A 14,449-nucleotide genomic window follows, 5' to 3' on the forward strand; every position below is an offset into this window, starting at 1 on the left:
ATAAAATTACAAAAATGTAGCCCAATAAGTAAGTCAAAAAACAGCACAACAGCAAATCATAATCTTTTGTGACAAACTAACTCCTCATACGAAAGCACTGACAAAAAGCACATAAAAATCAGGGCTTTTTATTTTTAAAAAAGACAATGAGTAACATTTCCACAAATAGCTGTGATTAACAACTTTCTTAAATTATGAAAAAGCAACATGACAAAACAAATAAATGAAAAATAAACACAAGAATATTTCTAAACTTATATTACAAGCACTTGTTTCATATGTACAAGCATTATCGTTATAGGCAAATGGTCTACTGGTTGAAGACAACAAAAGCAGAGGAAAGACTGCATGTGCAAAAAAATATCTGTTTCACATCCACAAGCTTTGATCTTTAGCAAATATTGAAGATGTTTTTTTTTTCTTATCCGGATTTACACCAACATACTTTTCTGAAAGCACATTTTTAAAAAAAATTTGTGATTATGATATAAAGTATATTGGCATAAAGTAAACTGCCAGAAAGGGGAGGGGAGGGCGGGGGGCGGGACTGAAGACAGTGCCGCCAGAAAGCAAAGATAATTTTCCAAGACATGTGGAACCCAACCTAGACATTCTGTCCCTACTCTAATCAACTGTAACAGAAGATCCACAAAAGCACAGCGCACAGCAGAGGCGACAAGAGTAGTCATACAGTTGCAATTGCCATTCTCCAAATTCCAAGGTGAGGGGTGAATGACTCAACAATATTCCCGTCCGCTGGCTACCTCTAGGTTTGCCACAGAAAGATTTATGCTGTTCTTTAAAAGAAGATATGGGTAGGAAAAAAGAAAAGGGCAAACGTGGGTATGAAGTGGCTGAAAGTATTTCATAAAGAGGGAGAGAGAGAGAGTAAATCGGCTTTTTACATTGACAACTCGGAAGAAAAGAAAAGCCTTTGACCCTTTTCTCACCACCAAAAATACTGAAAACTTCAAGCTATTTCCCAGCACTTGTCGCTGTTGCAATCTGTGGCATCTAACAATCAAGCAGTGCTTCTCAGCCTCTCCCATGGCCATGTAAGCAAGGCAACAAAAAAAAAGTGCTAAGATGAAACCAACCAGAGCAATTTGTTTTTTCCGCAAAAGGGCGACTCAAGGGCATGGGTAGAGTCAATCAACACTTTCAAATAAAGCAAATTAGTTATTACCATAGCTAACAGAAGAGGGACTTAGGTTAGATTAAATCCCTGTCCAGGGCTGAATCTTCCACCACCTCACCAATTGTAAATGCCAGCTTCACAGAACCCACAAAAAAAAAACGCACTTCGCTATTGTTATGATCAAAGCATCTCGTAGTCATATTTGAATTAATCTTTTATTCTGTTGCCATTCAGTCCTTTGTGTGTTGCACAAAGGACCAAAGTTCGCTGAGCCAAACATAACGATTTCACTGCCATGTTATTCAACCATTTTGGGTTTAGGACAGGGGGCCAAACATCATGCATCCTTGACCTGTACAGCGTGATATTAATGGAAGAAATTCTGGAATTGTGGGTCTTTGTATAACAGAATCACCTGACTGAAAGTTTGGTCTAATTTGTGAACTCACCCTTTCCAAAATGGCAACTGGTTACTCATGGCCTTACTTGTGCCATCAGCCACTGTGAAATACAGTATTTTTTGTACTTTTTTGTAAATAGGCTCCAAGGTTAAACAGATCACAGCACCCAGAACTCAATGAATGTTGAGTGCAAAAGAATTTCAAATGAAGGTATAAGTGGTATAATCTTTCCACTGAAGACGGCCTTACTGTTCTGGAATTTAGACTATTCAGATCCAACCCCCCACCCCCGCCTTAAAAAAAAGGAAAAAAAGAAGAAAAAAAAAAACCTTAACCTGTTTATTATTGTAATACTTTATGCTGTCAGAACACTGACAATAGTAATTTTGACCTGTGGATGGACACCCACATGCCAAGCATTACAGACAGATCCCCTGGTACTCATGTAACCCACTGGACTAATAGCAGGCACAGAGAACACCTCAAATCCTGATAACATGGGTGCTAGTGAAACTGCACAGGTGAATTTGCCCTCCTGACCATGGTCTGTAATGTTACATACTAAAACAGGTTTTGTTTTTTTAAACACCCCCCCCCTTCTGATAAGATTCTAGGTTTGATATGGCCAAGTGAAAAAGCCTAACCCCACAGATCTAGCTATTCCATCATACAACAGCATGTAATAGACAACTTCACCCACAACAGATTTTCCAAATTCACGTTTGGTGATGTCAACTGCAAAATCAACACGTACGCTTCACTGGTGAGTCGTGTCATGTGGTACGAATGTTACACATATACACCGGACATAGATACATTTTTTGCTGTGCTCCAGCACCAACAAGACAGAACATTAAAACATCAGTCGCCGGTAACAAAACGGTCATTGTGAAGCTGACGGGACACACTGAACAAAACGTTACACATCGTCTGAGAGCCTGCTGTCCGTCACCTACTGCACTGAAGGTGGCGGGCAACTTTGTGCTTTGGAAGAAACACTGACCTCTGAGGCATAGCTGAGTGCATAGAAGAAACAATGGATAAGAACGTACTGCCCCAAAATGCACCCGTGGCCTATCTTGACCCAGCACACCCGTTTGTTCCCTCCTCATCCCCAACATGCACACGCACGCGTGCGCGCGCGCGCACACACACACACACACACACACACAGAATACTTTCTTTGCAATAGACACAATGAAAGATCTCCAACAAAGAAGTTGGACACTAGAACTGAACCTCCAAAAAAACCAAAACAAAAAAAGCAGCAACTCGGATTTCTCCCCACTAGCAAATGGCCATTACGCTGAAACTGGAGTCCCAGTGCTGTTTTTGCTTGAATCTACATACAACAATAGGGGCTGAAATATAACTTCCTCAAAGTCCTACGGTGACGTTTCCAAATATGCTGTTATTGCATACACGTGTATCAATGTATACAAGATATTCAATCAAGGCCGAGTCGGCCTCAGAGAGCAAGGAATTAAGTAACCACACAGAACCTCCTAACACTGAGATCACAAGTGAAAGAAATGTTATCAGTCATAGCCTATATTCCTTTAGCTGTACCAGATATTCAAGAGGGAAACTATGCAACTGACCCCACCTCATTTTTATAGATTTCAATCCTTTCCTGCCCTCCTCCATGAGGCGTTGATCGCTTGCATTTAAAAATGACTTTAATAAAACCTTTGATCAAAATTATTCTCTTGAACGATTACATTTTTGGTCTTCTTTCTCATCCGGGATTAAGCGATTCTTGCAGAGCAAATGGACATTAGTTCACAGCGCTGTGATAGATGACGGTAATCAAACAATAAGAAATTAAAGATGAACTCAAATCCAAATGCGTGTCCTCTGCTGTTTAAGCCAGTGAACGGCATCACTTTACTTATTTTGTGCTGTAAATCCCATCCACACTTGCACACACACGCACGCTGGGTCACAAGCATACAAATAAAACTGCCAAACAAGCATAAAAATGAATAAAAGTCAATGAAAGAAACAAAAAAAAAAATAAAAAAAACATGTATGAGAGGCCTGCCTCCCTTGGTCAGTTCTGTTCTGATTGGTTAGCAGGGATACCACAGAGCTCTGATAGACAAGGGCTGTGTGCAATGGGTGGGCAGAGGTGAAGCCTGCGGGGGCGGGTCCTAGGAGGGTGGTTTACTGTAGCCAAACAGTCCCACTGGGAAGTACTTGACGTGCGTTGGCCACTGGGCAGCCAGCTGGAAAAATTTGACATCGTTCCAGTCCACGCCATCTATGGAAACTGTGAGAGGGTGAGTGAGTGAGAGAGGAAGAAAGAGAGAGATAGAGAGGGAGCGATAGAGAAAGAGAGAGCAAAGACAGAAGGTTAAAGCAAAGACCAGGAAACTCCTCACCTTCGTTGATTCTACCCTCTCATAACACACACACAGCCTTTTCTCCCTGGTTAGTTTCTGTCTGGGTGTGTCCACGTCACCTCCCGCCGTATTTGCATTTATTAAAAAACAAGGGCTACCCCCACGCCAGTGCTATTCAACCGTAACATTTAGGGCCTTGAAGTCAACTGAAAGAGCAATACGTTCCTTTCACGTTAAGAAATCTCACTGCAACTATGAAGTGCTATTGACTGTACCACCAGGTCCAATAATGCCTTCAATTATTCTGCCAGGGTATTTTTAAGGCCTGATAGCATCCATTTTGTGTGCCTTAGTGATTATTGTCCCAATGAGTATAACTTTGCGTACATTTAGTATGTAAAGTTACATGCCCAGACAAAGAGTCGAGAGGTGTTTGATAATTCGTGTTACACCCTCTCCATCTTTTTCACCCCCTCCCTCTTTCCCTTTCTCTGTCTCGCTTCCTCCATTTCCCTCTCTGCTCTCTCTCACAGGCTCTCCCCCTCCCCCCTCCCTCCTTCTCTCTCTCCCTCCCTCTCCCTCTCTCACCCTTCAGGATGGTCTGTTGCTGTTTCGCGGAGCAGATGAGTCTGCTGATTCCCTCGATGACCTGGCTCTTGGAATCCACGTCCTTCTCCTTCGGCTTCTTCCCCAGGAATATGGTGGGCACTGCAGACGCACAGACACACACACACAAGGTCAAATGGGCGCACACACACACACAACTCCCATTGGTTTCACTCAGTGAAATATCCCTTTAAGTCATCCGGATGACTTTCACCCAGGGTGCTGCCATTAACGATCAATGGGACATCTGATGTTGCGAGCAGTCATGCTACTCAAATACAATGTGGTAAGCTCCACAAAACGACTTGTATTATGTTACACCAAAAAGAAATATAGCTTTAAGTCACCCAGATGACTTTCACCCAGAGGTCCGGTTAATTCACCCAGAGGACTGTTTAAATCACCGGATTATTTTCACCCAGAGGACCGTTTAAATCACCGGATTATTTTCACCCAGAGGACTGTTTAAATCACCGGATTATTTTCACCCAGAGGACTGTTTAAATCACCCATTTGACTTTCACCAAGAGGACTGTTTAAATCACCAAGAGGACGTTCACCCAGAGGACTGTTTAAGTCACGGGATTACTTTCACCCAGATTTAAAGTGTCTGATCTCAATCTCACTGTGCAAGAGCGACTTTTCTGGTAGAATCTCTAGTAGACTGGCCACCTCCAGCATGCTTCTGCCAGCTGTGTACGAAAAGTTCTCCAGTGAGGCAAAGACTGTGCAGGCAATGACTGTTGACACAATGACTGTGGATGCAATGACTGTGGATACAATGACTGTGGACACAATGACTGTGGACACAATGACTGTGGACACAATGACTGTTGACACAATGACTGTGGATACAATGACTGGACGCAATCAGCTGGTAGACTGCAGAATGGATAGATACAGCAGGTGGACGTCTGTGCTCTAAACCCTGGGTTTTCAACAGGGGGTTTGTGGACCCGTGGGGGTCTTTGACGGTACAGTAAGGGGGTCCCTGGCCAGACTTGATATGCAATGACTTTATATGGACTTGGGAAAATATTTCAAAATATGGATGCCTGGTTGCAGATCCCTGTATAAGGAGAGGTTGAAAACCCCTGCAGTGAAAAGTTGGTGCAGAAAAACTGCAGAGATGGTAAGAGATCTGACAGCTCAGAGCACTGGGGCTGAATCAGCAGTTACAAATCCTTGAATATTTGTATTTGGCCTCCCCTGCATAGACAGATAACAAGCTAACAAATCACAGTGATAGATCACAGCAGTCAAACAACAAGAAATGAAAGGTAAAGTAAGCTACTTAAAATTCTAATCAAATTCTGTGTGGCAAGGTGGTACTGTTGATGGTACCAATGCGATCTAAAAGTGAAGAAAATTACAGTCGCCTTTACTTCTTTACTTTATAGTTAATAGCGGGATGGCAATATGTTTAGTCTGTGATAAAAAATATAACGTTTTATAAATTACAAGGTGATCATCTTAGTTTTCTCTGGTCTGCTCTCTGAAAAGTGGTCGCACACCGTCGGGCCAGGTGACCGTCGTCCGCCGCATGAACTCACCCTTCTTGTTCTTCTCCTTCGTGACCACGGTCATGGCCATCGTGTTGACCTGCGTCTGCAGGTCGCTGGCGCCCCCTCCTGGCAGCCGAGTGACCTGCAGCGATCGGAAGGCGCTCTTCAGCGTGTTCTTGCAGCCGGTGTCACGGCGTTCGCCCTCCCGCTTCTTGTCCGCCAGCGAGGCCAGCCAGTAGTCCACCTGCAGCCCGATAGCGTCCACCCCCTGGGACATACTGGGACTCCTGGCGGGAAGCAAGATGGAAAGTATATTAAAGACGTGCTGTGCATGATTTTTAGACTGGTCGTGGCTCTGTATTTACAATCAAAGAAGCCTCCTTCTCCATCCTCATTCCCGCCCACTCACCTCAGTTTTTATATTTTATGTCTGTTTTTATTTTTATGTCTCCATTTTTCAATAGCAATTTTCAAAAAAAAAAAAAAAAAAACCGACCAATTGACGAGTAGCTTGAAAATGATTGACAGCTTTGCCTACCCCTGTCCAGCCAATACGGAGCTCATGGAGGGCGAGGAAGGCGGGGTGGCCACTTCTTTCACAAGCCCCAATGGAGATCCGTGAGTGGGCGGGGATGTGGAGGGGACGGCCAAGTTGACGGCCGCGCCCTCTTCCTGGTCCCCACCTATAGGGAAGGGGAGAGTGAGACAATGGTTGCTATAGCAGCTGTGACAGTTTGATACAGTAGAGACAGCAATGAACATTACTATTCTAAGTCAGTGTGCACCTGCAGAAAAAGGTCAATTGTGTATTAAATGTCCTGCATATTGAGAATTTGGCTGCCGAAAGGCCTTGTGAACATATTTTGTACCTTCTTAGTCAAAACTCAGGTAATCATTTTTGAACTAAGGAACTGGCAACCCTTGAGCTCCTAACAGACATATGTGCAGATATACATGTAGATATATGTGGGTAGAGTACAGAGTGCCTGAGAAATTCTACAGGTCTTTAAACTCTGGCACCGCCAGGTACTCATGTTAGGTTCACCCACCTGCAGACGAAGGCCCGGGTTCGATAAATCCCACCTTCACCATCTGTGTGACACAGAGACACGTCAGACCAGCGCAACATCACTGCCGTCCACATTCTGCCCCAAATCTCCCCAAAAGTAGCAAAATGGCGTCAAGGGCAGGGGTCCTGGGCTACCAGAAATGTAATGTAGAAATGCATTTCATCAAAGCAACTCAAACAGCATTTGAAAGATATTTTGCTACTACACGTAGAATTTTATACAAGTGTTTGGTTTCTGTTTGTGATTCCAGTGCTAGTTTGTACTTGGTAGGATTGTTGTTTGCTGAACAGGTTACTCTACAGGGTTGGAGTCCTGATCGATGTGGTCACTTCTGGCACTACGATCTTTACTTCACTCTAGTGTGTTTCTTTTGCACCTCTGCACCTTGAACTAATGCACTTGTTGTACGTCGCTCTGGATAAGAGCGTCTGCTAAATGCCTGTAATGTAATGAAATGTTTCTCAATGCATTTGTTTTCGGCCAGCGCATTTTCAATGGAAATATATGATGCAGGTCTGGAATTTTAACCGCGAGGGGTAAACCCACACAGTGCTTCAGAGGTGGTCAAGGTAGACGGCACGTTCGGTGCGTCCCTGTGAGGTAGACGGCACAGTGCATTTGCCCTCTAATTGACCCAGATTCAGATGACTGCTGACATTCACATCACATTAACACGGCGCCCCTGCTGCTGTCCGGAAGAGACCCTGTGGCGCAAGGAGCTTACCCCAACAAAAGGAATGAACTTCTGGTAGGAGTCTTCATCATGCCTGCAGCAGAGAGAGGAGGAGGAGGAGGATGAAGAGGAGGAGGAGGAGCAGAGACATCATTTGAGGGAAGTGCACTGTCATCTCAGGGTGACAGTCAATATATTTTCCTTTAAAGGCCCACTCAGTAAATTGGGTTGCTAATAAAATTCTAATAGCTGAAAACAAGCAAAAAGACATGGTACCATAGTACAGAATTATTCCCCTAATAACAATAACAAAGACCCTCATGGCAAGCACTTAAAACAGAAAATAAAAAAGTATTTAAAGTAAGTGTTGTCGGGCCAACACTTGATCCTTGTATATCTTCTGCATTTCATTCTTCTTCTTTGGTTCTGATATCTGAGCGTTTCTGTAGTCCTTTGTAGTCCTTGCACACTTTTGCAAAAAGACAGCACATGATTGGCTCCTCCTGGTCTGTACGTGTCCGCGCGGCCGAATCCCGCTGTGACTCACGTGCGGTGCTTGCAGGTCAGCATGGCCTCAGCGATGGGCACCTGGTGGGTGATGGTGGCCCCGCTGATGTACTGAGAGATCCGGCCCGCCACATCCAGGACGTCTGGGGGGGGGGGGGGGGGGGGGGGAGGGCAGGAGAGGGATTAGCCATCGGGGCTGCATGGGTGGGTCAAATGCATCACACACAAAAAGTGGATTTGGCTCGTTTGGACGGGTCAGCTTCCTCCACCAGGTGTGGTTGAGAGGGGGGTAGGGGTCGGAGGTCACCTGTCTGGGGGGGTTCTGTCCGGCTGAAAAGGTCCCTCCAGGAGCTGTCCAGGAAGGCCGCACTGTAGCGGTTGTCCAGAGTGCCCAGGTGCTTGGCGACCAGGTGTGAACCTGTGTAGGACCGAGCAGTGAGAGGGTGTGGCTTTCATTAAAAACATTTTCTCAAAATGAGAAAAATGTAAAATAAAGTCAACCCTCCTTGATTAATGCAGGAAGAGGTTTCAGGGGCACACAAACAGCGTTGCTTTGCTTCTTTAGACAAAAACAGCTATGCGTTCGGTCCAGAATTCTCATCAAAATATCGCTATACCGACTGTGTCTCAGTGGCCTAGTATTTGCTTGTGAGCCTGAAACAGACAATGTTTTTATTCTACCTTGTAATGGACAGACATTCGACCTCCATTATTTTAAAATGACAAACTTTCCGGAATGTTCTTCTGTTGGAACGGAGGTTTGTTCATCAGCACTTGTTGACGTATCAAAATGACTTGACAGCTACGTAATCCTCCTCACCCAAAGGCACCACCAGGAACCTCATGTGACCGAGCCAATCGGACGTCTTGTTCGCCAGCTGGGTGACAAAGAACTGCAGAATGGCCCCCAGGTAGCTCTGCCCCCCCACCGCTGCTACTTTCACCGGCCTGGGCATGGACGAGTTGCAGTTACAACTACAGGGAGAGAGAGAGAGAGAGAGAGAGGGAGGGATGGAGGGAGAGAAAGAGAGAGAGAGGGGAATAGAGGGAGGGATGGAAGAAGAAAGAGAGAGAGGGAGATGGAGAGAGGGATGGAGGGAGAAAGAGAGAGAGAGAGAGAGAGAGAGACAGAGGGGTCAGCTTCAGGACAGCACTGCAAGTACACTTCAAAATAGAGCAAAGAAATGATCAAACACTCACGTCTGCACCAGTGGGACATAATCACTAAAACACACAGCAAAACCAGATGCTATCAGGCTTTAGAAATACCCTGCCAGAATACCCAGTCCCCTTCAAACAGCACAAACAGCATTACTGTGAACGTGGGTGAACTGTCAGGGGGATGGAGGGAAGGGGAGGGGAGGAGTGGTGCTGGAGAAGGAAAGGGTACAAAGTGGGAAAAGAAAACAGAGGATAGAGGGGAGTATCACTGAAAAGGAGTAGAGGGGGAATGGAGAGAAACATGTATGAGGGGATGAGGGTGAAAAAAGGGAGATGAGACAGAGGAATGGGAGAGAGAGCAGGTCTGTGTGACATCACTCTGAGATCTGCTCAGACTGTGGGGGTCGGGGGTGTGGGGGGGGGGGGGGGTCACTCACAACTTCTGTATGCGGGTGAGGATTGCGGAGAGCACGGTCTGGATCTCCGCCCCCGAGCAGGTGCACACGACCGGCTGCTTCTGGGCCTGCAGCAGCTCCGTCACGTACTGCAAGGGGCCCACAAACGCACACATGCATAAGGCACTATGCAGTGCTTATTAAGGTGTTATAAAGCTCTTATGAGCCTTTTATATATAAAAAAAAATTAACGTCACAGGCACATTCATACACTCTGCTGCACAGACACCCACATGCACCAACAAACTGTGTACTGTTCTGACCAGACACACTCACATCCACTGTAAGGTACTAACACACAGGCACACTCAAAAAATTTTTTACCACTTACAGCACAGGTTATGAGCCGAATTACAAGACCACAACGTATCAAAGCAGAATATCCTGATAATGTTTAAGCATGTATTACGTAATGGTTAGAAGAGCTCCTGTAGCTGTTCTGTAAGGTTTTATTCACAGAAAATTCAAACTGCGTGAGCTCTGATTTCATTGGATGAATCCCATGATTGGAGCCAACAACACGGTGGGATTGGGGGTGGGGGTGGGGGGGGGGGGGGCGTACCTGGCCCTGCCAGTCCGTGCCGTTGACCAGGATGAGGCACTCGGGGAGGGCGGAGTCGGCCAGGAGGACCTGGTTCAGCTGGTCGTACACGGCCTTCCGCAGGACCTGTAACCACGGAAACGCATATTCATTACGCATGTTTTGAGAGGCACCTAAAGAACAAACAAGCAGTTCAAACATTCTAATTCCACAAACTCTCCCTCCGTACCAATCTCTGATTGCTAGCGCCCTCCTCCAGAGTGCGCTGTCCAATCAGTCAGTCCGTTCCAATGGGTCCAAGGCTACGCGTTGCATTGGCCCTAACCTGTTCCTATAGCAACAGCTGTCTGATCCTATTAGTCCTCCTCACGTCCCTGGTCTGAGTCACGGAGAACCAGCTCTGATTGGCTGCTGTTCTGTGACCGATCAGCCTGCACTGAGCGGTTCAAGGACCACAGCACTGATTAATACCATTCACCATGGGGACCCTCCAGGTCATCCTTCATCAACACCTTTTTTTCCTCCCTGTACCAGAGTAACAGATTACCTGTAAACCCTCACCGGACTTTGATTTAAGACAGGGGCCTCAACATCCCAAGGCTTCAAACAAATCAGAATTCATCTTTCTATAGCCTCGGTTCCAAGATAAATGGAAAGTGTTCCTGCTCAAGGATTAAAACCCTTTACTTTTTTGTAATTTTATTTTATTTTTTTTTACTTTTTTAAAATCTTAATTCTTTTATCCAGTCTGTTTTTATCACTGTATATTTCACCGTACTTTAACAGATATTTTTTCTTTTATGTCCTTTGATTCATTATTTGCACACCCGAGTGCCTTTTAATGAAGTCTGCTGCTGTGTCCTTTAATTGGAAAACGCTGCTGCGTGCGCTGTACAGAAAGCGCTGTATAAATAAAGTCATTATTTAGGAGATTAAAAGTGGTCATGTTCCAGGAAGTTAGAATGTATTTTTCTGTCAGGTATCAGTATGAAAGCAGTTGTGTTTAGGGAGTAGTTGTGGGACTGGTATCAGTACGTAAGTGGTCGTGTTCAGGGTAATGCGGTCAGTGTTCAGCATAACGGCTGGGTTTAGGGTAACGTGGTCGTGTTCAGGGTAACGTGGTCGTGTTCAGTGTAACGCGGTCATGTTCAGCGTAGCGCGGTTGTGTTCAGGGTAACGGTCGTGTTCAGGGTAACGGTCGTGTTCAGCGTAGCGTGGTCGTGTTCAGCATAACGGTCGTGTTCAGGGTAACGGTCGTGTTCAGCGTAGCGTGGTCGTGTTCAGCATAACGGTCGTGTTCAGGGTAGCGCGGTCATGTTCAGTGTAACGCAGTCATGTTCAGCATAACGGTCGTGTTCAGGGTAACGGTCGTGTTCAGGGTAACGGTCGTGTTCAGGGTAACCGTCGTGTTCAGGGTAACCGTCGTGTTCAGGGTAACCGTCGTGTTCAGGGTAACCGTCGTGTTCAGGGTAACCGTCGTGTTCAGGGTAGCGTGGTCGTGTTCAGGGTAACCGTCGTGTTCAGGGTAACGGTTGTGTTCAGGGTAACGGTCGTGTTCAGCGTAGCGCGGTCGTGTTCAGGGTAACGCAGTCGTGTTCAGGGTAACGGTCGTGTCCAGGGTAACGGTCGTGTTCAGGGTAACGGTCGTGTTCAGGGTAACGGTCGTGTCCAGGGTAACGGTCGTGTTCAGGGTAACGGTCGTGTTCAGGGTAACAGTCGTGTTCAGGGTAACGGTCGTGTTCAGGGCCGTACCGAAGTGGAGTGGCCGAGCTCGGGGGACCTCTCGCCGTCGGAGCTGTTGGCCCTCTCGCTCAGCGGCTTGGATAACTGCCGCTCCTTCAGCGGCGCGTTGCGCTTCTGCCGCGCGGTCTGGCCCCCGTCCATCCTGCCCCACAAACGCACAATTACACACAATTACACACAATTACACACAATTACACACAAATACACACAATTACACACAAATACACACAATTACACACAATTACACACAGACAATTACACACAATTACACACAGACAATTACACACAAATACACACAAATACACGCAATTACACACAAACATGCTACAGACAATTACACACAAATACGCACAATTACACACAAATACACACAAATACGCACAATTACACACAATTACACACAATTACACGCAATTACACACAAATACACGCAATTACACACAAATACACGCAATTACACGCAATTACACACAATTACACACAATTACACACAATTACACGCAGTTACACACAAACATGCTACAGACAATTACACACAATTACACACAGACAATTACACACAAATACACACAAACATGCTACAGACAATTACACACAATTACACACAAATACACACAAATACACGCAATTACACACAAATACACACAATTACACACAAACATGCTACAGACAATTACACACACACACACACACACACACAAATACACACAGACAATTACAAACAAACAAGCATGAATGTATGTATGTGTGTGTGTGTGTGTGTGTGTGTGTGTGCAGTAAGGCTCACCTGGGGGAGGACAGGCTCTGGCTCTCTGCCTTGAGGGGGGTGCGGAGTTTCTCTGGGACAGACACAGTGACGCAGGGTCCCGCCTCCCCCAAAACATCCTGCTCATCCTAGAGGGAGAGAGGGAGAGTGGGAGGGAGAGAGAAGAGAGGGAAAGAGGGAGGGAGAGGAGGAAAGAGTATGAGTAGTGTCTTAGTCTTGCATCTGGCCCCAGATAAATGAGCTCTGATAATGAAAACTGGGGAACTACAACTTGGTTTAGGTGAGTCTTATCAGTGTCATGACAACCTTGGGTGTCAGTTTGTCTCAGTCTCAGGTTGTCAGTGTGCATCTTACCAGTGTATCAGTCTCAGACAGTGCGTCGTCCAGGTTGCGACTGCGAGAGTGCTTCATTCTTTCTGAGGGAGGCTGCTCCCCCTGCTGGATGAAGAGGGGATCACAGTCACTGTAACGCATCTGTTCCGCAGGTAGAACAGCTCTTATTCACCCCCCCCCCCCCCCTCTTCTGTAAAACTCACAGGGCTGAAAGGGTCTCGGCTGCCTTTGCTGTTCAGGCTTCCGAACTCAGTCTGGGAGCTGGACTGGGACATGCCCTCAAAGAAAGGCCTGGAGAGACACACACACACACGCACGCGCGCACACACACACACACACACACGCACACACACGCGCACACACACGCGCGCACACACACGCGCACACACACGCGCACACACGCGCACACACGCGCACGCACAAACATTAATCAAATTAACATTTTTCCCTTTTAATTCAGGCTAAGCCTGTGCCATGTGACAGCGATGAGTTTGACATCTGCATCCAATCACAGATCACATAACCTGATTCTTCTGAGAGGCCATTTTCCCCCAGATTAACACATTAAAGCAAAAAAGAGGGGTGAATGGGAGCGTGGGGATGTTACACAGAGAAAGAAATCAAAATCGAAACCGCTAAATCCAGTCAATCACTTCTCCCATGTCTCCAGCAGAGGGCGCACAACACAACCTTTCCCTCATTTCATCGTCCTTTATGGCAGAGATTTGGTGTTTCTGTATACCTTGTAGTGGCTGAAGGGGAGTGTATATACCAGTTTTGGACTTGATGCTTCTGTATACCTTATAGCTGTGGTAAGGAAGTGTATATACCACAATCTTGGTCTATGTGAGTGTACCTGAGTTTGGGTTTGGGGGTGCTGAGGATGCAGTCTTGGTCTATGTGAATGTACCTGAGTGTGGGTTTGGGGGTGCTGAGGATGCAGTCTTGGTCTATGTGAATGTACCTGAGTGTGGGTTTGGGGGTGCTGAGGATGCAGTCTTGGTCTATGTGAATGTACCTGAGTGTGGGTTTGGGGGTGCTGAGGATGCTGTCCGTCTCGTCCATCTCTGGGCCGCTGTCGCTGGGGTTGTAGAGCTCCAGGCTGTCGTACAGGTCGTCCAGGTCCTCCTCCACTTCCTGGATCTGCTCCCGTGACACGTGCTCCAGGCCGAAACCCACCTGGAGCAGACAGACACACGTGAACA

At 46.3% G+C, this 14,449-nt stretch overlaps 1 protein-coding gene across 5 annotated transcripts in view; it reads right to left on the minus strand.

The window, feature by feature from the left end:
* Nucleotides 1–112: 112 nt before the first annotated feature.
* The window catches only part of LOC135250000 (phosphofurin acidic cluster sorting protein 1), a 32,284-nt gene continuing 17,947 nt past the window's right edge, over nucleotides 113–14,449 (minus strand). For 2 of the 5 annotated variants that reach the window (XM_064325762.1, XM_064325761.1), the window contains 17 exons: nucleotides 14,263–14,423; nucleotides 13,448–13,535; nucleotides 13,266–13,349; nucleotides 12,933–13,039; nucleotides 12,155–12,287; nucleotides 10,424–10,528; nucleotides 9,844–9,950; nucleotides 9,066–9,220; nucleotides 8,553–8,663; nucleotides 8,286–8,388; nucleotides 7,790–7,832; nucleotides 7,045–7,087; nucleotides 6,534–6,678; nucleotides 6,044–6,282; nucleotides 5,117–5,182; nucleotides 4,473–4,592; nucleotides 113–3,811 (listed from right to left, as the gene is read on the minus strand). In XM_064325762.1, coding sequence (XP_064181832.1) covers nucleotides 3,693–3,811; nucleotides 4,473–4,592; nucleotides 5,117–5,182; nucleotides 6,044–6,282; nucleotides 6,534–6,678; nucleotides 7,045–7,087; nucleotides 7,790–7,832; nucleotides 8,286–8,388; nucleotides 8,553–8,663; nucleotides 9,066–9,220; nucleotides 9,844–9,950; nucleotides 10,424–10,528; nucleotides 12,155–12,287; nucleotides 12,933–13,039; nucleotides 13,266–13,349; nucleotides 13,448–13,535; nucleotides 14,263–14,423 — 1,929 coding nt within the window. In that variant the 3' untranslated portion in view covers nucleotides 113–3,692. The remainder of the gene's footprint in view (nucleotides 3,812–4,472; nucleotides 4,593–5,116; nucleotides 5,183–6,043; nucleotides 6,283–6,533; nucleotides 6,679–7,044; nucleotides 7,088–7,789; nucleotides 7,833–8,285; nucleotides 8,389–8,552; nucleotides 8,664–9,065; nucleotides 9,221–9,843; nucleotides 9,951–10,423; nucleotides 10,529–12,154; nucleotides 12,288–12,932; nucleotides 13,040–13,265; nucleotides 13,350–13,447; nucleotides 13,536–14,262; nucleotides 14,424–14,449) is intronic. The other 3 variants (XM_064325763.1, XM_064325766.1, XM_064325765.1) reach the window with 3 other exon arrangements.

Source organism: Anguilla rostrata, chromosome 3, assembly GCF_018555375.3.
Source record: "Anguilla rostrata isolate EN2019 chromosome 3, ASM1855537v3, whole genome shotgun sequence".
Lineage (NCBI taxonomy): Eukaryota > Metazoa > Chordata > Actinopteri > Anguilliformes > Anguillidae > Anguilla > Anguilla rostrata.